Source organism: Giraffa tippelskirchi, chromosome 8, assembly GCF_054371585.1.
Source record: "Giraffa tippelskirchi isolate mGirTip1 chromosome 8, T2T-mGirTip1v1.2.pri, whole genome shotgun sequence".
NCBI classification, from domain to species: Eukaryota; Metazoa; Chordata; class Mammalia; order Artiodactyla; family Giraffidae; genus Giraffa; species Giraffa tippelskirchi.
This window is the reverse complement of record NC_137282.1, coordinates 78,428,187-78,453,535: the sequence shown is the minus strand read 5'-3', so window position 1 is coordinate 78,453,535 and position 25,349 is coordinate 78,428,187. Positions and strand designations below refer to the sequence as shown.

General features: G+C 44.9%; 1 protein-coding gene across 1 annotated transcript in view; it reads right to left on the bottom strand.

Moving 5' to 3' along the window:
- Positions 1–25,349, bottom strand: part of PDZD2 (PDZ domain containing 2) — a 410,014-nt gene that overhangs the window by 63,844 nt on the left and 320,821 nt on the right. The window contains exons 6-7 of the mRNA XM_081521413.1: positions 24,103–24,235; positions 18,007–18,156 (exon numbers count right to left, since the gene is read on the bottom strand). Coding sequence (XP_081377539.1) covers positions 18,007–18,156; positions 24,103–24,235 — 283 coding nt within the window. The remainder of the gene's footprint in view (positions 1–18,006; positions 18,157–24,102; positions 24,236–25,349) is intronic.

The following is a 25,349-nucleotide window of genomic DNA, read 5'->3' as shown; positions in this document are numbered from 1 at the left end:
ACAACGAAAACCATAACAGACTTTATTTTCTTGGGCTCCAAAATCACTGAAAATGGTGACCGCAGTCATGAAATTAAGACGCTTGCTCCTTGGAGGAAAAGCTATGATCAGCCTAGACAGCATATTAAAAATCAGAGACGTTACTTTGCCAAGAAAGGTCTGTCTACTCAAAGCTATGGTTTTTCCAGTAGTCATGTATGGACGTGAGAGTTAGACCATAAAGAAAGCTGAGTGCCGAAGAATTGATCTTTTTGAACTGTGGTGTTGGAGAAGATTCTTCAGAGTCCCCTGAACTGCAAGGAGATCCAACCAGTCAATCCTCAAGGAAATCAACCCTGAATATTCATTGGAAGGACTGATGCTAAAGCTCCAATACTTTGGCCACCTGATGCGAAGAAATGACTCATTGGAAAAGACCCTGATGCTGGGAAAGATTGAAGGCAGGAGGAGAAGGGGACGATAGAGGATGAGACAGTCAGATGGCATCATCGACTCGATGGACATGAGTTTGAGCAAGCTCCGGGGGTTGGTGATGCACTGGGAAGCCTGGTGTGCTGCAGTCCATGGGGTCGCAAAGAGTCGGATACGACTTAGCAAATGAACAACAACAATTGGTCCATTTACTCTTTGTTCATTTACATTTCACTAAAAAGTAAAGTACACAAGAGATATGCTGTTGAACAAATTCAACTTTCTTGGAGCTGACAGAGCCATATTTGTTCCAGTGGAAAACAGCCCAGTCTGCACATGCTGAACAGAACCATCTCTCCTCAGTACACAGCATCAAGAATCTCATTTTGGGGGACTTTCCAGGTGGTCCAATGGTTAAGACTCCATGCTCCAATGCAGGAGGCACAGGTTCAATACCTGGATGGGGAACAAAGATCCCATAGGCCCTCCATATGGCCAAAAAAAAGACTCATTTTTCTAAGGTGGAACAAAATAAGAAATTGGAGTGATCAAAGGGGGTCATTAAGTACTTTGGTTTTTAACTCAAAAGGTCAAGTAAGTTTAAGTTTGGATGTTAATTATTTTAGATTTTAACAACTTTGGGTTATGAATTGCAAGGGGTCTTAATTTACTGGTATTTAAATTATTTGAATATCATTATTATGTTGACATTTTATCTCATTGCAGAACCTCTGAAAAGTGGTACTGGACGACATGGCTAGAAATAATTTTGGATGAGAAACAGCATCGAGATTGAGTTTTATCTTCTGGCAAATTTTAGTCTCATGGAGGTGGGGAGCGAACCATCACTACCCATGAGACAGGCCTCCTGGGTCCAAACTAAAAGTCTAGGACTTCAGAAATGTCCTATAACCGTTGTCCAAAGCATTACAAGGTCTCCTGAACACACTGTGACTAATACAATGCTTAACTTCTAAGTGTCATTTGTCTTTCTCAGCTAACTCTTGAAGCCTTACAAACAAAGCATGCAAAGTACAGCTTTCATCTCCAACTATTTACATTGAGCAAGTCCATCTGATTCCAGGGAAAACTGCAGGAAGAACTGGTTGTACCCAGTTCATGCCATGTTTTTACTGTCCCCAACACTTGAAAAAAAAAAAAAATCTGCAGATGTGACAGAAGACACCCAAGCTCCAAATCCCTGAGAAGCCGTGTTGGCTCATCCCCTGCGTCAATATCTACAGACGGGGGATCGTGGTGATTTCTCTTTCATGCCTCAGTCACACTAAGCTTATTTTTAGGCTGCCAGAGGAAGCTCATTTTCCAAATCTCTGGGGCAGATGTTCGAGTGACCAAAGGAGAACCAGATGGCCATCAGAGAGGCCAGCACTGGGAATGAATAACCATTCAGAAAAAAAGAAATCGGAACAACAATAAATCAGCCAAAAGGAGCAAGGAGCCTGCGAGTTGACTGCAGAAATTAAAACACAAATCTCCTGCTTCACTAGGCTTGTTGCTTTCCAACAAAGAGACTAACTCAGGACTGAAGAGAAAAACAGTAAAACTGGAACATAGAACTGCCCCCGCCTCCCACCCCCATGCTCTGGTCTACTCGGAGTGTCAGATGCAGCTGGGGGAGAAACAGCAGCTGATGTAAACCGAGGCGCTCAGGCTGTGGCTCCGCAAATGAAATAATATTGTCCTTGTTCTATCTGAGTCCATTTCCCGTTTCCTTCCATTTATCATCCCCAAACAATGTGAACGGGCTTAACATGCTTCGTTGGTGATTACTTGGGTGACTCTTATGCATACAAATTAAGTCGATCTCGTGGTCCTTTTAGAAAGGTGAGGCAAAGAAATCACCCTTAAGGGCACAGAAATGTAATCAGTCATTGGCCCCTCCCATGGTGGGTTTGTCTGTGTCACCTTCCCAAGGAGAGGACAGTGTCCTCCAGGGACTCTCAGTTCATCAAAAATAACAGGAGATGTGGAGGCAAGGAGAATCTGCACATGTCCCTCCTTGGTATTGGTTTCAAATCAGGCAAGGCAGATCCAGACATCCTCTACAAAGCAGGGAGCCCTCACTCTCTCCGTGTCCCCATGATCTACTGGGGTCTGCAGCTCTTCTTTGGGTCTGTGGGCTGGCGAATGAGGGCAGACCCTTGGGTCATTTCTCAGCAGGAGCTGGCCTTGGACACATCTCTATGAGCAGCAGGATACTTTATCCTCAATTCCACAATGATAAAATTGAGGTTGTGTGTGTGTATGTAGGAAAACCTCAAGACACACAAAAAGTAGATGGGGGAGAGCTATCAAAAAAGAAAGGCCTAAGAAGTAAACAGGAAGATTGGCAGGAAAGAAAATCAGAGATGAACTATCTGAAGTGCCCTAATACGACTGTTGAGTCAAATCCAATTCAGCAGTAACAGTAAACACGCCAGAGTTCTCCAACGCCTTTTTTCTATGCAAACATTTTAGAGGAAGTCTTACATGATCCTATGGCTTATTGTCATATAAAAAGACTGTTTTAACTGGACATGCCTTTTAGGCAAGTTTTAGATAAACAGTAACTGGTCGTGTTGGGGACATTGTGGTGAGGTTTTGGTCTGCCGCTAAGTTCCAGGCAGTATCCTAAGGTCTTCTGCTGCCTCTTCCGGTTCAACGCCAGCTGTACTCCGGGGTCCTTATTCTCCAGAAGTGGCACTGAGTTTATGCTGATTTGCTGGGGTATGTTTCTAAGGGCATGTATTTCTTAAAGAATGGGACTGGCAAGCTGAGACAGATTTTCTGTGGAGCCCACATGGGGAGCAGGAACAGGAGAGGCAGTCCTGAGCTCACACAGCATCTCCCATAGCTGGGGTCGGCGAGCTGCTGCCTGGGGGCCAGATCTGACCCCACACCTGTTTTTGTCAAGTTTCATTGGAACATAGTCATACCCATTAGTTCGCTTATTGCCTACTGTGGCTTTTGCACCACAAAGGCAGAGGTAAATGGCTGCAATGGGAATGGTTTGGCCAGCAAAGCCTCAGATATTTATGATGTGGTTTTTACAACTGCTGACTGCTCATCTATAGGAATAACTCATACCCTAGCCCTACCCACTGCCCCACTTCCATCCCTATCTGAAGTCATTGGGAACAAACGAGAATTTTTTGGAAACAACTTTAAGAGTTGAAGGGAGAGTACTGACAAGCAGAGGCATTTTAAGGAAGCTGCTACTGGAGCCGAGGCTTACTGGTCTACTATGGTATTTCTTCGAAAACATCTCTGTCATCCAGGCTTTTATGGTTTTACCTTTAAATTTTGTTTTAGGACTTCCCTGTTGGTTCAGTGGTTAAGAATCCGCCTGCCAATTCAGGGGATATATGTTCGATCCCTGGTCTGGGATGATTCTACATACTGCAGAGCAACTAAGCTTGTGAGCTGCAACTACTGAAGCCTGTGTGCCCTAGAGCCGGTGTTCCACAACAAGAGAAGCCACCACAATGAGAAGTCCACGTACCGCAAACTAGCGAGTATCCTCTGCTTGCCAAAACTAGAGAAAGCCTGCACACACCAGCGCAGACCCAGTGCAGCCAAAAATAAATGAATAAAATAAATTTTCAATGAATTTCATTTTTAAATTATTCTGATAAAGAAACTCATCTGAAGTAACAAAAATTCTCTTTTCGAAATGCACATACTTTGCAAGTATCATTGGGCTACTGGCCACTACTTGAACTAGTCTGATCAGATTACATTGTTAACAAGTATACTTACTGTTTTACAAGAAATGGAAAGGATTTTGTTCATGTTTGGTCTCTGTTGTTGGCGATGGTGGTGGGAAAAGGGGTAAAAATGGCCTGGAGAAGAAGAGAGAAGAGGCTTCTTGGGAGGGTACAACCTGTTGGGGGACAGAGGAGACAGTGGGTACCTCAGTGGGGAGTTTAGAATAAAAATGAGGACACTGGGCTCCAGGAAACCTGTTCGTCCAGCCAGGGAGGATGAGCAGATGACAGGAGGCTGGAAGGTTCAAAGGCAAACAAAATCAGGACTTCCCTGGTGGTCCAGTGGTTAAGAATCTGCCTTCCAATGCAGGGGATGTGGGTTCGATCCCTGGTCGGGGAACTAAGATCCCACGTGCCAAGGGGCAACTAAGCCCGCACACCTCAACTAGAGAAGCCCTCGTGTGCTACAATTGGAGAAAGCCTGCACGTCTTAACTACTGAGATCAGGTGCTCAAGAGTCTGTGCTCCACGACAAGAGAAGGCCACGTGCTGCAACAAGGAGCCTGTGCACCGCAGCGAAGAGCCTGCACACGGCAGTAAAAACCCAGCACAACCATAATAATAACAACAATCTGAAGGGTAAACAAGATCTCACTCGAAGTACTGTTTAGGACCACTCTTGCTTTCAGGGAAAAGAAAAAAAAAAAAGGAGAGGAGGAAGGAAACTCCCTTCTTGTTGGTAACCAAGGAGCTTTGTCTGCAGAGCCCAGCACTACTGTCCGCCGGCTGGCCTTGCTCCCTTCCTCCACAGACCAGTCACTGCTTCCTGCCTTTCCATCCTTGTGGCCATGACCCCTTCAGTCCAGGCTCTGCTGATGTCTCCGTGGAGCTCTAGCAAAGACCTCTACCTCCATCTGCCTTTCTTCAGCCCAGCTCCTCCTCTACCTCACTGTGTGAGGAACCCCAAAACAAAAAACTCTAACCCTAGCACTCAACTTTAAAACCATCAATGAGAATACAACTTGTAAAATGAGTCATAGCTTTTAAGTGTGGAACTAAAAGCATGGGCTGAACATTTGCACTTAACTGACGAACTGTTGATCCCTGAACGAGCTTTAAAATCCCCTATTTGTGGACCACTGTACATGTTCTTTTTCCACTCCAGGATGTCACCCACGCCTGTGGGTGTTCCTGTGAAAATCCTATGGAGTTTGCCAAACATCACCCCATCCACTGAGCCCTCCCCAACCCCTGGATGGAATGAGACATTCTTCTTCTAGGCCAATATAGCATACGGCTCCTCAAGATTTACTACACAGAGGTGGTGAATATAAAAGTATAGAAATAACTAAAATACATTATGGGATATATATAACAAATACTGTGAGAGAGGAAGACTGACTGCTACCTCTTGGTATTCCCCAAAACACCCAGCACAGCACTCAGAATGTAGATGGCAATGTCAAGCTGGCTACAGTCCAGTGTTGGCTGGTACTATGACGGGGATGCCTGTGAGCCCACATTATCAACTTCTGAGGTTGTATCTGGTGTCAGTGGGAAGACTGTTGGGATGAGTTAGAGGTGTCTGCTCTAAGAACTGAAGAGGGGGTTTGTGGTACCAGGCAGGCTACCTATCTGCCACAGCTAGCTTAAAAGATAATTCCACCCATATTTATTATTTGTGTTTCTGGGGAAATAAATTTGAATATCAGCTTTCCCAACACATTTTAGAAAACATCTCCCCCTTTATAAATCAGGAGGTGTCTTCTGATTTTTAAGTTCCAGAATGTGAGAAACAGACAAATGGAATTGGCAATCAGAGAAAGCAGAGGTGACAGGAGGCTAGAGGGATTAGAAAAGTCTCTGAGGAAGGAGGGCTGCAGAATCTCAATGGTCAAGAGTAGAAGGAAGGCTATCTCAAGGGAAGGAGTAAGAGGAAAAAGCAGAAAGGAGAGGCATGGTTGGTTTGTTTTTTTCCTGCAAACATCATTCATGGAGCTAAATCAGTACTTACGTAAAAAGCTAGGCAAGCAAAAGCAAGCAAACAAACAGCAAACAAACAGCTAGGCAAGCAGACATGGTAACAATAGGGGGTGGGTGGGGAGAATTTTATTCATTTTAAACAGCTCTACTTCTCTGAGAAATTTCTGCCCTGGATTCCAGAGAGGAACTTCTGATCTCTCATATTTTGCTTTGTATTTATTTCCAGGCTTTGTACTATCATGTTTCATACAATGTGATGAAAAAATGGGGAAAAAAAAAAAAACCAAACAGTTCCAAATCTTCCACTTCTCATAAAGTCTTCAAGTCAGGTGTGTTTTCCTTCTAGCATACAATGCATATTTGTCTAATTCATCTATGTCAAAGCGAATGTTCCTACAAAAGACCCAGCATGGTAACTGGAATTGAAACTAAGTGGAGATATTCTGCTTCTCTTAAGAGAGTGAGAATCTGTGTATCAGCAGCATCTCCATGTAAAATCTCAAAAGGCACATATATCTCACGGATTTCTGTTATCTTTAAGGCTCAGCAAAGCTCATAAACAAGTAAGATGTATTACCTAAGATATATGGTACACAAATAAGTCACATCATCCTGTTTTTCCCCTTGTGTAATCGCCATCATTTCGTCTATTTCAGTTTCATTTCTTAACTGCCACTTTCCTTCAATCTTAATATATTCTACTTTACATTCTAATGTGCAGACCGCAGATTTAAACTCCCAGTGGACATACAAAACTAAATTAATAAGGATATTCCTAAAAGGAAAATTCATAACAAGGGACAGGGAATACCTAAATGGAATACCCTCAAACTGGAACCAACTTACCCAAAATGATAAAGTCACTTCCTGACCCCTACAGTGTTATTTTCATAAAATAAATTAATTTTAGGGCAAAGAAACTTTATTACATGCCCTAGTAATCCGTATTTTATTTCCACTGAAATCTGAAGGAATTTTTCAAATCCAAAGACAATAATAAAGTGGACTGCATACTATGGGGATTTCTTTGACGTGTATTTCATACGACTCCACACTGTGATGTCAACCTTTATAGATTGTGTAGCCATCAGGCACTCCCAACACAGATTCATAAATTATAACTCTATGCTACCATACTAATGTATACACACACTTTAAAACACAAAACAATCTAAGAAGAGATAAAACCTATGCAACTTATTCCCACACTCTAAGGGACCATCTGGCTCCTCCCAGCAGCTCATGCCAACCCTGCCCTTCAACTTCTCTGGAGACCCCTGCACTATGAGGCTGTAGAGAGAGAGACAGAGATAGTGCGAAATCATGTCTGACTCTTGGGATCCTATGAACTGTAGCCTGCCAGACTCCTCTGTCCAGCGGATTCTCCAGGCAAGAATACTGGAGGGGGTTGCCATTTCCTTCTCCAGGGGAACTTCCCAACCCAGGAACTGAACCCAGGTCTCCCTCATTGCAAGTAGATGCTTAACCGACTGAGCTACATGCGAAGCCCCAAAGCTAGTGAAAGTTGCTCAGTCACGTCTGACTCTTTGCGACACCATGGACTATACAGTCCATGGAATTCTCTAGGCCAGAATACTGGAGTGGGTAGCCTTTCCCTTCTCCAGGGGATCTTCCCAACCCAGGGATTGAACCCAGGTCTTCTGCATTGCAGGGGGATTCTTTACCAGCTGAGTCACAAGGAAAGCCAGGTTGAGGCTGTAGGATACAATATTTGCTTACTTTTTTTTTTTGGCTGCACCTTGAGGCATGCGGAATTTCCCTGATCAGGGATCAAACCCATGCCCCCTGCATTGGAAGCATGGAGTCTTAACCACTAGACCACCGGGGAAGTCCAATATTTGATTTTCTATACAAATCACTTGGGCTGTTTACTTCCTTGAGAACTGCAAATTGCTTAGATGAAAATGCAGCACAAAGCCAGGTAACAAGTTGGAACAGGCCCCAGAAAATGTGCCATGGGAATAAGCCTAACTCAAACTTCAGCAGTTTTCTGGGTAATGCATTCAGGCCAAGCAATTATTCTTATTTCCACTCCCCCCACCTATTCAGATAATCACTTCATCTCCTTCAGTAGGAAACCAAACAAAACAAAAACCACCCCTGAATTAAAATCTTATTTTCTTAGACCAGCGATCCTTGCAGCCTTGTCTGTCTCATGTTGCTCTGGAGATTCCAAAGACTACAATGAGCTTCACGCAGCCTTTTGAACGTGGCCTAAGCCACCTAAAGTGTTGCTTAAGGAAGATCTAGGTGCACTGAGATCTGCTACTTGGGGAAGTCTAGTGCTCTCAGGGGAGGGAGAGGATCCATTCACAGCTTGGGACAGTGGAGAGAAAAATATACAACTCAGGGGAATTATGGATCAGAAGGAGTTCCTGCCTGCTTGGGGCTGGTCATGGGAACAATCCAGCTCCTGCAATAACCACACCAGTCTACATCCCAGGAACTGGTGTCTGCAAAGGCACCAAGAGCCAAGATGCACATGCCAAGTCTGTGTTCACAAAGGATCCAGTGTGGGCTCGGGCGTCTGTGCTTCCAAGTTTCCCACAGGCAGCACAACCACCACAGCTTCTTTCTGTGTGTCTCAAACTGCAGGAAGGATGGAGGCAGCAGGGAGCCTAAAAGCTCCTCTTATCTCAAAGCCAGGCACAGATCCGTACCTGGGCCTCATCCAGCCCCCAGTCAGGAGATTCTTAGGAGCCCTGCCGCTTTGTGGCACGCCTAGAAATTGCTATATGGCCAACAAAGCTGCTGAAGTTTCAATACTTTGGCCACCTGATATGAAGAGCCAACTCATTGGAAAAGACCTTGATTCTGGGAAAGACTGAGGGCAGGAGGAGAAGGGGGCAACAGAGGATGAGATGGTTGGATGGCATCACCAACTCAATGGACATGAGTTTGAACAAGCTCCGGGAAATAGTGAAGGACAGGGAAGCACATCAGGACTGATGTGCTGCAGTCTATGGGGTCATAAAGAGCTGGACACAACTGAGCAACTGAATGATAATAATAACAACAAAGGTGTGTGGTCGAACTGGCTGCTTTCTACAGCTGCTGCTGCTAAGTCGCTATAGTCGTGTCCGACTCTGTGAGACCCCACAGATGGCAGCCCACTAGGCTCCGCCGTCCCTGGGATTCTCCAGGCAAGAATACTGGAGTGGGTTGCCACTGCCTTCTCCAGTGCATGAAAGGGAAAAGTGAAAGTGAAGTTGCTCAGTTGTGTCCGACTCTTAGCGACCCCATGGACTGTAGCCCAACAGGCTCCTCCATCCACAGGACTTTCCAGGCAAGAGTACTGGAGTGGGGTGCCATTGCCTTCTCCGTCTACAGCTGCTACCATCTTTCAAAGGTTTGCTTTTCAAAAATCTGGGTAAGAATCAGAATCACCTGGGAAGCTTCTAAAAACAGACCCCACTCAGATCTGCCAAATAGGCTTTCCAGGGTGGGACCTGGGGACAGATCAGCCTAAACCGCACCCTCCCTGTGCATTTTAACATCCACTCGAGCATGGAGATCCCTGAGTACACTTACGCGACACACAGCTCTTCCCTTCGTGTGTTTGTGAAGTGTGTTCATCTTTTCGGGCCTTTCTGCTTTTCCCTCGTTGCTGCCTCAGCTGTAACATGACTTGACCAGTGGGACAGGTTTGCTCTCAGTGGAGCTCAGTGGTTTTCTCTCTCACCATGAATTTCTAGCCTATAAAACACCAAGTATGGAGCAGCCACCCCAAGGCTCCTGGCGGCTCTGACACTTTACATGACTGTGTACCAGGAGCTGCATCTTTTGAGTCGCGTGCTTTCTTCCCTGGGGCCTTTCTGGCTGGTCTCTTCACTGACATTCCACTACTTCACCAACTCCCTGTGGACAGGCTATCCTTTACGGTGGTTGGTTTGTTTAAAGTTCCCTTTTCTAAATTCCCTTCCTAGCTGCTAGCGGCCTTCCAAGCTTAACCAAACAGAAAATAAGAAATCTACTCAGTTGTTAGGGGTTCCCTGGTAGCTCAGTTGGTAAAGAATCTGCCTGCAAAGCGGGATACCTGGGTTCAATCCCTGGGTTGGGAAGATCCCCTGGAGAAGGGAACAGCTACCCACTCCAATTCTGGCCTGGAGAATTCCATGGACTCTATAGTCCATGGGGTTGCAAAGAGTCGGACATGACTGAGCGACTTTCACATACACACTCAGTTGTTAATGAGGTGGTTCCAGAGATATCTTACTTTAGAGAAAGGGACATTGTTCTCCCATTGCTATACTTGGAAAAAAACCAATTTCTGTATCACTGATATTTGCATCCAAGATGGAAACTCAGAAGGGAGAGAGGCAGATATAAACAATAAATGCCTACTAGGTACCAAGTCTATTTAAAATTCATGGTGTGCTGGGCAGGATAGGCAAGTCAATGGAAGGTAACCAAGCCTTATGGTGGAGTGTGCAGGGGCATTAAAGAAGGAGAGAGGGAACATCAACCAGCCACCGGTCTGCCCACCTGTCCAACCACCCATCATCCATAATACATAACTGAGTCGACTATGAGCAAACCTGATATGAGCCCTGTGCCATGGATCCTCCATTCATGGGAGAGAAGGATATTAAACGAGCAGTCTCATGCGTAAATACGTCTTTACAATCTGTGATAAGGGTCATGAAAGAAAATACAGTATGTATTACAGGCATGAAGGATATTTGCATCCAGGAAAACTTCCTGGACGAGGTGAGTCCTGAGGTTAGGTAAGTAGACAGTGGAAGCCTAAGGAGAAGGAGACTGTTCCTGACTCAGGGCAGATAGAGGGCTTCTCTGAGCAGCGGCTCTACTGCCCTGTGCTCAAGGGATGTGAGACTCAGCACCAGAGCCCACCGCTGCCCATCTGAGCAGCCTGTCTAAAGACCCTCCACCTCAAGGCTTTAGGAAAAAACAGTTGCTCCCCTTACAAAAAGCTCAGGGATATAGCTGACTCCTGTTGGTGTATGGCAGAAGTCAACACAGTATTATAAAGCAATTATCCTTCCATTAAAAATAAATAAATTTTAGAAAAAGTTACCCCAAAAAATCCCAAACTCAAGGAGCCCTGAGCCAGTGTCTCTCGGCATTAATAGTTTCACTCTGTGAAGATCTGATTTTTCAGGCAGACCCTGGGACCTTCCTGCTTTCATACTAATCGCAAGTTTACACACACTGTTCACTGTCCCTTGCATTAGCCTCTAAGTTTGATCCTTCAGAATGATCTAGAGCTCAGGCCCTAAATATCAGGCAGTCTCACTCTCTGACTCCAACAGAAGTGGCACCTTCACACATTTCAGTGAGAGTCCTCAGTGCCCAGGGAAACATTCAAGAGCCAATTTATCAATTACTCAAGGCAAATAAAACCCAAGAGTGCCTCTCCTTCTTCTCTATATATAGATTAATACATTAATTATTTATATATATATATATAGGCTTCCCCCTCCCCACCAAGGATGCTACCTTTTCCAAAAGACTGTGATTCAGTTTCTCACACCTCAGGGCTAAGCCATGAACAAACAAAGAATCAAACACCCACATCAGACTTACAGAACCGTAAGATCTAGTTTGGCTATTCTTTCCTTTTGAGAGATGAACTCCTTTATTCCTTCTTTACCTTTAATAAACCCAAAGGTTCTTCAAGATTTTCCACACCGGGCATTCCAAAAATGTTAGAACTGATTCCCTTCATGCCAAAGGAAGCAGGATGCAGGTCTGCTGATTGATGTGCTAAACAAATCTTCCCAGCAGAGCTCCAACAATTGCAGATTTGGCAGCAACAATCATTACTTCCATTTTCATTTCTTTTGTTTGTTTTTGTTAAAAATATAAAAAGGGTAAGATAGGTTCCTAATCACTTAAGAGGAGGTACCACTCATCCCACACACTGTTATGTTAAAACCATTTTTCTACTCTTCATTTTAAAAATAGCCACTCTCTCAGGAGGCCAGATATATATTTTTCCTTAAAAATCTTATTTTAAAAAAGATGAACTACATGCAAACTATTATACATAGGATGGACAAACAACAAATTTCTACTGTACAGCACAAGAAACTATATTCAATATCCTGTGATAAACCATAATGGAAAAGAATATGAAAAATATATGTGTAACTGACTTTTGCTGTAAAGCAGAAATTAACACAACATTGTACATCAACTATGTTGAAAGTGTTAGTCACTCAGTCGTGTCCGACTCTTTGTGATCCCATGGACTGTAGCCCTCCAGGGTCCTCTGTCCATGGGATTCCCCAGGCAAGAATACTGGAGTGGGTTGCTATGCCCTCCTCTAGGAATGAGGTATACTTGACTTCAAAAGTTTTTCAATTTAAATATTTTCTGTCTCCTCCCAGAGAGACTGGGCTTCCCTGGTGGCTCAGGCGGTAAAGAATCTGCCCACAGTGTGGGAGACCTGGGTTCGATCCCTGGGATGGGAAGATCCTCTGGGATGGGAAGACCCCCAAAGAGATATGTAGCAACAAATAAATAGAAAACAGCAGATGCTAAATGCCAGGGGAACAGAGATTAGCAGATTTGGGAGTGTGCCAGGGAGGGTTGTATGTGTGCAGATGTGTTGTGTTGTGTTGTATGTGTGTGTGTGTGTTTAGGTCTGCCAGGAGCACAGACAGAAGGAAAGGAAGCGCAGGGAGGCTGGATCTGACTGCTTCATGTTAAGCAGTTGTGATTTTAAAGTCAGCGTGACTGAGATACCTTGAAGGACTTTAAACCGAGTGACATGGTCAGACTCTCATTTAAAAACTGCCATTGTCAGGCAGAAGACAAAGTGGAGAAGAAAGACTTGAGAAAGAATGACCGATTGGGCGGATCAGGACCATAGTTAGTACAGGGGAGGGGACTAGACTTGGCTATTTCTGCGACCAACCTGGAGGTTTTTAAGATCAGATGTGGTGGAGGGAGAGGAGGGAGGACCCCCTCAATGAAGTCAGACCCCACTGAGATGGTGACAGTTATGCAAATGACTGTGGGATTTCACTGTCCCATCCCAGTTCTCTTTTTGCTGCCTTTACTCCTCACACTTGATACTCACCATATGGTTCTATTCTAAGCATGCATATGGCTCTATTCTAAGCATGGCTAGAGCTTTTTGAAGGGAAAATCTGATGGCTGTTTGTTGAAGCCATGAAAAATAGATCACAGGGGTGCTCATGGCAGACCCTGAGCGTTTGTATTACATTTGCTCCATTTAAGTGCTTGGAGCGTCCACGACTTAGAAGTGCAGGAAGAGTCAAAGTCAGAGTCGATCTTGCAGCAGGTTTCATCATTATCATCAGGGAAGTAAAAGGCTTTGTGACTTAGTTGATTAAAACTGTATCAAGTTTCTTTCATCTAAGTGGTTCACCGGTGTTTAAGAATCATGAAACAAAGAGTCTTGGATTATAAACATAAAACTAAAAAATAATTTTTTTTTCCCCTCAGTAGCTTAGCACCTTTAGAAGGCCCAGCAGGAGATTCTGGGAAGACTGTGAAGCTGGGAAAATGTCATGCATGCACTTCCTGGCCCTGCAGGACTCTGTCTCATACCCAGGTCATCTGGCTTGAAACCAGAACTCAAGAGAGTGGCTGACAGATGGTGGGCGTTCAGGCAAAGGTGACAAGCCAGGGAATAAGACTGCTGTCCCTTCTCTGTGATGTTTTGTGAGGGGTGCAGAGTGGAAGGTGAGGTGAGGTGACGGGTGTCTGGAGCACAGAGAAGGCAGAACTAACAGTCAAGGAAGGTCAGCAGCGCTGGTTTCTCCACCAACGATAAGGGGTTTGGGATTTGCATTTGCGAGTTGGAGGGGACATGTTGGAGAAACCCAGAAGTACAGCTCTGAAATATGAAATATGTGTACTTGTGGAGGACAACTGCTCAGTCATTTGTTTCTTCTTAAAAGCAACCTAAAGTTTCCCAAATAAAGTGTGTTAGGACAGAACACACTGAAAGTCCTTTGGCAAAATTGCAATAACAAGCATACACAACAAACGTATACAACAAGATATGATTAATTTGTAAACTTTTAAGATAATGTTATTGGCAATGACAGGCCCCAGGCACTGCTAGAAATGTAAATCAGCATAACCTCTCTGGAGAAAACTTTTAACTATGCAATTCTACTGCTACAAGCCATTGAAGCAAATAAGAAAATGAAAAATGTGCAGAGGGCTACATAGACAAACATGTTCCATGAAGAATTCTTTACGATTTTAAAAATATAATACACACGTGATAGATGTAAATGGAATTTTTGGTAGAAAATTAGTAAAATAAATTGTGGCATATCCATGTTATAAAATATTAGCCATTATAAATCATGTTTTAGGGGAGATGTTTATGATTATATCATTAAGACCACAGCAAGCTTCATAAGTTGTTAATATAAGGTCAATTAAAAATATATATGTGCTTAAGAAAAAAATCAACTTGAAGAGCATAGCAAAATGTTAAATCCTACTATCTTTCAATAGTATGATTGTGGGTGATTTGTATTTTATTTGTGAGGTTTTCTTGGGAATGGGGGGACCAAAACCCATTTATATAGTAGAAACATTATTTCTGAAATTAGAACAACTCATTTAACTCATAATTTAAAGTATGAGTTATATTTATACACATATATTACATAAATTGTTATTTAGTCGCTAAGTCGCGTCTGACTCTTTTGCAACCCTGTAGACTGTAGCCCACCAGGCTCCTCTGTCCATAGGATTATCTCAGCAAAAATATTGGAGTGGGTTGCCATTTCCATCTCCATGGGATCTTCCTGACCCTGTGTCTCCTGCTTGGCCGGCAGGTTCTTCACCACTGAGCCATCAGGGAAGTCCATGTTACATATATACATTTATAAAAAGCATTATAATTTATAAAACTACAATAAGTCTAAGTTATAATTTAAATAAAAACATATAACATGTAATACACTTAATATATGTCATGGCTAATGTTTAGAGCAGTATTTAGTGTAAAAAATTTTCTAGACAAATAATTCCTTGGCTTTTTCGGCAAGAGATTACGAATTATGAAATTTTAAAACGTGATTATAACCTCTCCACTGACTACTGGGATGCATACTCCCCCTGGCCCTTATCAGAGGAGGTGCCGGTGTGTTGCAGTGTTTTCCTCTCTTTACATCCTTAGCTTACTCTACTCTCCACTGAGAGCTGGCTGAGTCAAGCAAGGCACAGCTGCTGAGTGGTGGGATCGAGCCCTCCAGATTGTGGGCATGTGAGGGGAGAAGTCGTGGGCTGGAGAGCCATGTCTGGTTAGACAGGTGGGACTAGTCGAGTCAGGCTGGAGTTGAACGGTCTACTGGCTGGACTGCCACACACTCCATACCCCTTCTGTGTGGAGGGTTCCAACAGGGGACTGGGGGTGGGGAGGAGGTCACAGGGAGGAAGGGTGGGCGGGCTCAGAAAGATCTTGGCCTTGAAGGGTGGGCAGACAATAGCAGGAGAAGAGACATAGGATACTCAGACAGTTCCAGGCTTATCCAGAGAGCCATCTGTCTCTGTAAGTCACCCCTATAGGGGCTGAAATGTAGGTATCACCCCATCAGCCCTCTGAGGCTGCCATGATATGGTCAGCTATGAGCGAGGGGCATAACCATAATGTTTGTGGTGGATAAACCTAGTTAGATTTTGTTGTCATTTTTTCATTAGTTTTAAATGAATGCTTGTCCTGTTGTTTGTTTTTAAATGTATTAAGTTATTTATAACCCAGCACTAGATGTACTGGCTAAATTCTAGGGATTCACTGGGAACCCAAACCAGACATCATGTTCCCACATCGCATGGAGTTCACAGTTAGAGGAGAAAAACAGATTTTAATCAAATAAGCACAAATCTAAATGTGACAAGTAGTTCACGGGAAAGCCACATGGTCCTGGTATGAGAGCTAAGAGATTTAATATAGACAGGATATATTCTGGAGGATTTCCCAGGTGGTGCAGTGGTAAAGAAATACACCTGCTAATGCATAAGACGTTAAGAGACGTGTGTTTGATCCTTGGGTCAGGGAGAAGAGAAGGAAATGGCAACCCACTCCAGTATTCTTGCCTGGAGAATCTCATGGACAGAGGAGCGTGGCAGGCTACAGTCAGTCCACGGAGTCACAAAGAGCTGGACATGATTGAGCAACTAACACACACACATCCCACACCTTCTTCAAGGTGTTTTCCTTTGTTTACTGGAAAATTATCTTAATGTACTGATTTTGTTAGAACAAAACTCTTTACAGCCATCTTCCAGAAAACAGTCCTCATAAACACAAAAGCCTATGATATTTATGATGTAAATGGTGCTCCCTTAGATGTGGTACCTTTGTGCAATCCACAACCTGCACAACCATAGTTTGGTGGCCCTGGAAATCTAGTGATAAAAAAGAAAAGGAAAAAGTAACTTTTTCTTTCTTAAATTAATATATATTATAATATAAATAGTTATGTATAGATGTGAGAGTTGGACCATAAAAAAGGCTGAGTGCTGAAGAATTGATGCTTTCAAACTGTGGTGCTGGAGAAGACTCTTCAGAGTCCCTTGGACCGCACGGAGATCAAACCAGTCAATCCTAAAGGAAATCAATTCTGAATATTGATTGGAAGGACTGATGATAAGCTGAAGCTCCAATACTTTGGCCACCTGATGTGAAGAGCCAACTCATTGGAAAAGACTCTGATGCTGGGAAACATAGGAGGCAGAAGGGGACAACAGAGGATGAGATGGTTGAATAGCATCACTGACTCAATGGACACGAAGTGAAGTGAAAGTTGCTCAGTCATGTCTGACCCTTGGCAACTGTATAGTCCATGGAATTCTCCAGGCCAGAATACTAGAATACTGGAGTGGGTAGCCTATCCCTTCTCCAGCAGATCTTCCTGACCCAGGAATCGAACTGGGTCTCCTGCACTGCAGGCAGATTATTTGCCAGTTGAGCCACCAGGGAAGCCCAATGGACATGACTTTGAGCAAACTCCGGGAGATGGTGAAGGACAGGGAAACCTGGTGTTCTGTAGTCCACGGGGTCGCAAAGAGTCACACACAACTGAGTTACTAAACAACAATAACAATTATATAAATGGGGTAAGAGATACATTTTGTGTTGCTGTCTTCTAAGGCCTAATTACAAACAAGACTAACTTCCCAATGCTTACCATGCTGTCTTGGCTCAGCGCTCCTGGGAAGGAGTAAGAGATCCAAATGGCAGAAAGAAGGGACCCTCCCCAGGCTTGGATGGGTGGGGAATGACAGCTAACAAGGTTGTATACTAAATATGAGATATCTGTAAGATGTGCGCTACAAAGAGGAGACCAGAGCTGCACTGCAACCGCAGTTAACCACAGCCCTCCCGACTCTGTGCCAGAACACCCAGCGGTGGGGGCGTGCAGCATACGAGCACGTGAAGGGTCACAGGCTGTGTGAGGAAGAGCCACGAGCCAAGCGAAAAGTCCTCAATTCATTAAAACTGGGAGATACATCCAGAGAAGTTCGCCTGAATGGGTTCAGTGTTACTTTAACATTCCACTTGCAACCAGACATCTCTCAGTCTAAGCTCAACTTCACAAGCGATAATTTTCAAACACTGTATCAAGAAATAGCAATAAAATCCTTGTGTATATTATTAGACACCCTAGAAGTTGATATATGCACTGAACTCAGTACCAATTGCTCTCTAATTTCCAGGGGTATAGAACCAATTGTTTTTTTTCTCAAATGAAAAGTATTACCCTCATAGATTTTTCTGGATGATTCTGACAAAAAAAAAAAAAAATGCACTGTGGTTCTCTCCCATCCTGATCTGGACCATAATGTCTATCTCAAGCGTTTATCTCTGGCCCTGGTCCCCATGTCATCCCAGCAGAGCACCCCGGCAGAGCGCAGGCGCACTTACTGCTCTCTGGATGGAAGATGAGCCGGTCCCTTCATCCTCGTCTGGCTCCTGGTCTTCGTTGTCTGTCCAAGAGGACACGTCCTCTGTGGAGCTGGTCAGGTCAGGCAGACTCTTAGACGTCAGCCTCAGGAGGTCCTCAGCGGAGTTCTCCTATGGGGACACAATGGGAGGCCCGTGAATCACCCTGTGATATCATGGTCATGGAAACATAGCAGAGGCAACCGTGGCTGGTCACGTGTTCCCAGTCCAAAGACTGCATGGAGTGTATGTTCCACATTTCCAGGTGTGCGAGGTGAATTCACATGTCAGGGGTACAGAGCCAATTCAAACCTCGAGTTTTTTTTTTTCCTTGATGAATCAGTGTTTCTTAGGTGAATGTTTCTATGAGTAATCTAAGCTCCTGAACTTAAGATCCTCCAATTCCCCCCCCACCCTTCCCCCACCGCCGTCTCACTTTCAGGATGTAGTTTAAACTCCTTCATTGGCCAACATCAGAGATTTGGCCTCTGCCCAGCTCTCCAAACTCACCTGCCTCCATTCTCCCCTCTAAGCCTCCCTTCCATTCAAGCCACCCTAACTTGCAAACATGCCAGGCTCTCCCCAGCCATGCTTCCTCTTTCACCAGCAGCTCCCCTGCCTAGACCACTCTTCTTCCCAAGACTAAGACTTCTCTGGGCAAAGCTTGAGCATCCTCTCTTGCAAGCGTTCCTAGAGTCGCACATTTCTCCTCTCATGTCCTCTAACATTTATTGCCTCACTGTCGGTATGTAACTTATTCATCTATCTCCCTTTTTGTCTGCGAATTCCCCAAACCATGTCTACTCAGCGCTGTGTCCCCAGGGCGAGCTCAGAGCTCAAACATCCACTATATTCTCCTCTCACTCACTGCTCATCTCACAAGCCCCTGTTGGTTAGAAAGATTAGATCATTTACTGAATCGCAATGAGAGTGGAGACTGATAATGTCTGCCATGAAAGCAGTCCTTGAACAACTTTTAAAGGACAAAAGAGATATATGGAATCACATTCTATTAAGATTAGACTCCAAAGGGGGCTTCATCAACACAGCCCTTCCTTCCTAGACACAGATAAAGTCAGAATGGGTGTGCGGTGCAGGTGAGATCCACGAGGCCACGTGACAATCCCAAGGACAAATGAGGCACGCATGGGAGCTGAGAGCTCTCCTGGGAAAGGACATGGCACGGGAGGCCAGGGACCAGGGCTACAGGGCTGATCTGAGGCCAGAATAAAAGAGCAACATGCCCTCTCCTCTTTCTACCATACCAGCAACTTCTACATGGAAGGAAACATGTGGAAAGTTTTGATCATCATATTCCTTGGGGGATTACAGAAGATAGAACAACAAAGAACACCCAGCTCATAAAAGGGGCATCGCAAACTACCAGTGAGTTGGCACCTGGTGACTGGGACGACTGTTCCTAGTTTGATGCGGATTCCACTCCTTCAAGGTACCTGAGCCTCATTCCTTTTAGATCAGTAATTTGTGACTACCGTACTTTCAGACCTTGCCCAAGGAAAGGAAAAAGAGTTATTTGTGAGAAAGTGAGCCGAATCCTTTTCTGTGATGTCAATTCTGCTCAACTATTAATAGCAGAAAGCTTACAAGAGTGAAAGTTCCAACTGTTGAGTAAATTTCACAACAGCCACAAGATAGAACACTCCACTGTCATTAAAAATGCTGACCTAGAAATACATTTCCTGATGTGGAAAGAGCTCTTTTAGCAGGTTATTTAGTGAAAAAGCAGGTTAAAAATAATATGTAAGAACTGTATTAATAACAGATGTAACAATAACCTGGATACAATATGAAAACCATAAAGACACACATTTCTGCAAGTGTTCACTGTGACCAACTACTTTGTTTAGAGATCTTTATTGTTCATTTAATCTTCCTAACATCCCATGAAGCAGTTATTGACTCTCACTGTACAAGTGAGATTTCAAAAAAAGCACTAACTTGCTCAAGATACACAGCTTTTAAAGGGCTATGCTGCTGTTTATAATAGCCAGGACATGGAAGCAACCTAGATGTCTACCATCAGACGAATGGATAAAGAAGCTCTGGTACATATACACAATGGAATATTACTCAGCCATTAAAAAGAATACACTCGAATCAGTTCTATTGAGATGGATGAAACTGGAGCCCATTATACAGAGTGAAGTAAGCCAGAAAGAAAAACAACAATACAGTATACTAATGCATATATATATGGAATTTGAAAGATGGTAACGATAACCCTATATGCGAGACAGAATAAGAGACACAGTTGCATAGAACAGTCTTATGGACTCTGAGGGAGAAGGTGAGGGTGGGACGTTCCGGGAGAATAGCATTGAAACATGTATATTATCATATGTGAAACAGAACACCATTCCAGGTTCGATGCATGAGACAAATGCTCAGGGCTGGGGCAATGGGATGACCCAGAGGGATGGGATGGGGAGGGAGGTGGGAGGGGGGTTCAGGAAGGAGAACACATGTAAACCCATGGCTGATTCATGTCAGTGTATGGCAAAAACCACTACAATATTGTAAAGTAATTAGCCGCCAACTAAAATAAATAAATTAAAAAAAAAAAAGTTAAAGGGCTGTGCTGGCCCTTGAATCCTGGTGGGACTGCCTACAGGTACACTCTGCCTCCTTGTGTTTGATTCCATTTAAAAGAAAACGTGTTCCTGTCTGGAAGGAAACGCCAGTTAGTGGATGGTACTATTGGCAATATTAGACATTTTATCATGTTTTTCTTCTCTATACTTTTTTTTTTTAGGTTTTCTACATTAGATACAATGAATATATATTTTTTTGTTAATAAAAACCAAGAGTGAAACAAAAAAAGAGACAGTGCACAAGAGAAACCCATATTGCTATGCATGTACTTCCAGGAATATCAAGATGAACTTGGATATTCTGAGTTTATTCATTCAACAAAAACTTTCTAAGCTCCTCTCTTATACACAAATGACATACTGTGCAGAAACATGAGACATCCTTTCCAGAAGACAGTAACTGTTATATTTCTAAAACAATGCCTGTTAAGTTTTGTGACAAGGTGGTGCTTATCTGCAACAATAATTAAGATTTCTTTATTATTCCTTATATGTGACAAGTCAACAGTTTTTTACTCTTTTCTCTTTGAATATAAAGGCAGAACTGAAGTCTGTAGATGATTTGTTCTTTGGGATAAAGAAGAGGAACAGAAGTCAAGCCGTGCCTAACAATCAGGTGCTTTTTCTCCATGGATGAGCACCTTGGATGGAGCAGATTAAGTTCAGGAGCAGACAGCTGGCAGCTGCTGCAGCAGCGTATATTGCTTAGTTGTAGGTGAAGCAAATGGGAAGGAGGAGAAAGCTCTGAGGGCTGGTCAGCCTTAGGGCCGTAGCTCTCGACAGACGGCCAAGAGCCGACAGACTGAAAACCAGAATGGATACCTGTTCCTCGGCTCTGGACGCTGCTCAGCCCTACAAAGACCTCAGCAAGTGTCCCAAAGTGTCACAGCCTCTGGCAGGAAAACATGACCTTGTTCTAATACCATGGGCTCTGGATTCCTTTATATCTTATGTGACTAAGGGGCAGCAGGAAACTCTGAAGGCCAGTGGACCCAGGACGAAAGCTGCTTCTGCCACCCACTGCCTGTATGACCTCTGGACAGATTAACTTATCTCTTAGATTTTAATCTCATCTTCTGAATAAAAAGAACTAATGGCTCTCTCATAGGATTCACTTTAAGAATTAAATGAGATAGTAGGTATAAAGCACCTGGCACCCAGTGGTCCCCGGTACATGTCAGTGTCCTTCTTCAAGTTGATGAGTGATGTCTGTTTTCAAAAATCTCACATGCACCACTGAATTACCAGTTTTACTCATGAGGGGTCGTTTTTTGTTTTTATATTTTCTTTGTGTCAATTTATGTATAATGACTGGCATAGAAGAGATTTCTTTCCCACTCTCCAAACTAGCAGGAGAAAGAAGTCAGCCCAGAAATAAAGGTTTGGTGGACATGCTTTAATGCCTGTGCAGAGACCCCTGCGTGGTTAAGCTGCAAGCTTGGGGAGGTGGGATGTGTGTGTTTAAGAACTAATAATGCTTTTCAAATTCCCACCACATCTGGTCAAAGGAGGAATTTGTCTCAGCATTTCCCTCCTTGTGGGATTCACCAGGCTGACTGAGAGCATCCCTGCCCCTCCCCTAGGAAGGGGATGCCCACGTCATCTCTGGGAGGCGAAGATGGGGTGTATGAATGGAAAGGTCTCAATTCCTGCCTCCAGGGCTTCAGTCTTTGCCAAGCTCTGAATTCTGGTTGGAAGCAGGATTTGGGGTACATGGTATAAAGGAGAAAGTGAAAGTCGCTCAGTCATGTCTGACTCTTTGCGGCCCCATGAACTATCCAGTCCATGGAATTCTCCAGGCTAGAATACTGGAGTCGGTAACTGTTGCCTTCTCCAGGGGATCTTCCCAACCCAGGAATCAAACCCAGGTCTCCCACATTGCAGGTGGATTCTTTACCAACTGAGCCACCAGCGAAGCATAAAGGGGAAAAGTAGATTTTTCAGATGACTCAAAATACCCACCTATTTATTAAACCCAGGAGGTGCTAGTGGTAAAGAACCTGCCTGCCAATGCAGGAGACACAAGAGACACGGCTGGAAAGATCCCCTGGAGGAGGAAACGGTAACCCACTTCAGTATTCTTGCCTGAGAAATCTCATGGATGGGGGGAGCCTGGCAGGCTACAGTTCATGGGGTCGCAAAGAGTTAGACATGATTGAGCACACAAAACAGGCAGTAGACTGTGCAATCTAAGAAGGAAAATATATAAAAACCTGTGGATGTAGGGTTCAAAAGTAACATCAAGGATAATTGGGGGAAATCAGCCATCCTGGCGAGAGCTATGGCTGGGAAGGGTTAAGGACAGGGTGGCTCACACCAGTGCTCCCCTGAGCTGGACCTGGGATGAACTGGAACGAAGCCCTGTGTCCCCACTGCACTAGCCCCCGAGTCCTGAGAGCTCTCCCCTGGATGTCACCATCTCATCAGACAACGGAGCAGACCCAGACAGCCCTGTTCCTCCCCTTGTCCCGCAACCGTGGTGTCCCACTGCCTCTCCGCAGCGCTCTAGGCTGGCGAGACCCCGGGGAGAGAGCAGATGTGGGTCCCAGACCTCAGCACTAGTTTCACATGCTCTGGTGGGTGGAGGGGGTGTGTGTGAAAGGAGCCCCAGCCTGAGGCCTTGTGAAGAAGAGGGGGCAGCCAGACAGAGGTCACAGCCAGACTCACCCTCATAGCAAGAGCCAGGGTCCCGGCACTGTCAGCTGCATCAAGGCCCCCTTGGAAGCTCTGTCTCGCCAGGTCATTTGTAAAACGGAGGAGGATGGGAGGGGGTGTAGCTGGACAAGCAAGGTTCACAAGGCTCCCTTCAGCACCGATGCTCTGTGCTGCTGGGGGTCACAGCCCGGGCCTGCAGCCTGCCCATGCCGCCCCAACTTCCTTCCTGCAGGTCCTGGAAGATGCGCATCTCCAGAGGTGTATCACCTCCCTCCCGCCCCTGCTTCCACATCTCCTCCTTGGTTTTCCCTTGCTCCAGTTGCTAGTCTCTCTATCCTGTCCTTTCTCCCATTCATCCCTTTTCCTTAGTCCTTTCAATGCTTTTTAATCCCCTAGATAAACCTATCGTGAAAGTCGCTCAGTCACATCCAACTCTTTGCATCCCAGTCCATGGAATTCTCCAGGCCAGAGTTCTGGAGTGGGTAACCGTTCCCTTCTCCAGGGGATCTTCCCAACCCAGGGATCAAACCTAGGTCTCCAGCATTGCAGGCGGAATCTTTACCAGCTGAGCTACCAGGGAAGCCCAGATATACCTATAAAGACTCTTAAAGGATGGCAAGATGATTAAATGCCTTTAAGCTCAGGGCCCCTTGTGGGCTTACAGTGCAGGATCATGGCTATTTGACTGGCCTAAGCAAAGGTGAGTATGCATGTGTTAGGGGGTGGGGGTGAGGGGGTTCATGAGGAGAGCTCATAACCAAATCTACCACTGCCGCTCAAAATATTTTACAAAACAAACAAATCCACCTACCTTGCTGGCCACCACCAGCTGAACCACTCCAGTGGCTGAGCGAAGAATGGCCACAGCTTCCTCGTGGGAGAGCCCGACTAGTAAGTGACCATTGATTACCAGCAGCTCATCTCCTAAGGACAGTCTGCCATCCCTGAGGAAATGGAGACGGGAAAAAAGAAAATCCCTCGTCAAGATGTTCTAGGCTTGAGAAGGGCCATCTTCTTGGAGTTGGGGAGGGTTGTCAGAAGGAGACAGTCCAAAATGGGCTACAGAGTAGTAGGGACGATGGGGACGGCGGGGGTGGGACTGCTTCATCCTTCTGTCAGGGTCCAGATACCCAGTTAGCCGAGCTAGGAGCTTCGCGATTTCAGATGGTCCCTTAGTTACAGGCACGATCATTAAGTTACCACCACATCCTACATCAATGTCAATGAAACACCTCCCATCCAGGTGGAGACATGATGGAGAGGAATCAAGACCCCAAAGCTTTAGGATAGTTAACTCTTCCTTTTCTCAATCCTACCTGCCACCCTGCCCTTGTGACTGAGTCATCAGCTGAGTCTCTGAGCTGAGCCCCAGAAGAATGAAGGTATCCGAAGCTCACCAGGAATCCTTCCCTAACCCACGTCCCTCTCTCTCCCCAGATGACACACTGTTGCCCGGATTTCCTCTGTGGCACCTGAGACCCTGCACCTCATGCGTCTGTAACCCCCACGCCCAAGAGTCACGGGGCCTTGAGGGTCAATTCTCAAACTGCCTCCTTCCTCGTGTCTCTGCCGCCAAGCTCCATAAGCAGAGGGATGAACAGAAAAATGAACAAAGAAACTGCCTAAGTTACTGCTGTTGCAGGGAACAGACCTGGTGTACATCACAGGCATGCAAATGTGTTCTCTTTGTTTCCTTTAAATTAAGTGAAGGACTTGGAGCTTCCTTCCTACTGGGTTGGCAGGAGGTCCAGTCACCACGGGGTCTGCCTGCCCTACAGAGGTCCAGGGGACAGATGGTTACAGAGCACCAGGCAGGCCTCGTTAGTCATGGGGGGTCAACAGTTCTGTGGGTGCCAACTGAGCCTCCAATGGCCTGGTCTCCCAGGATCCCAAAGCAGCCAGAAGCTCTTCATCCCCACTGCTAAATATGAGATGGGAAATTGGGTGAAGTTGAGAGCCCCAAAACCCAAGTCCCACCACCCCCTCTAGAGGCTTTGCATCAGCACCCAGGATTCATGGGTGGGACTCACGCTTGTCTCTCACAGATTCACCCCAGTG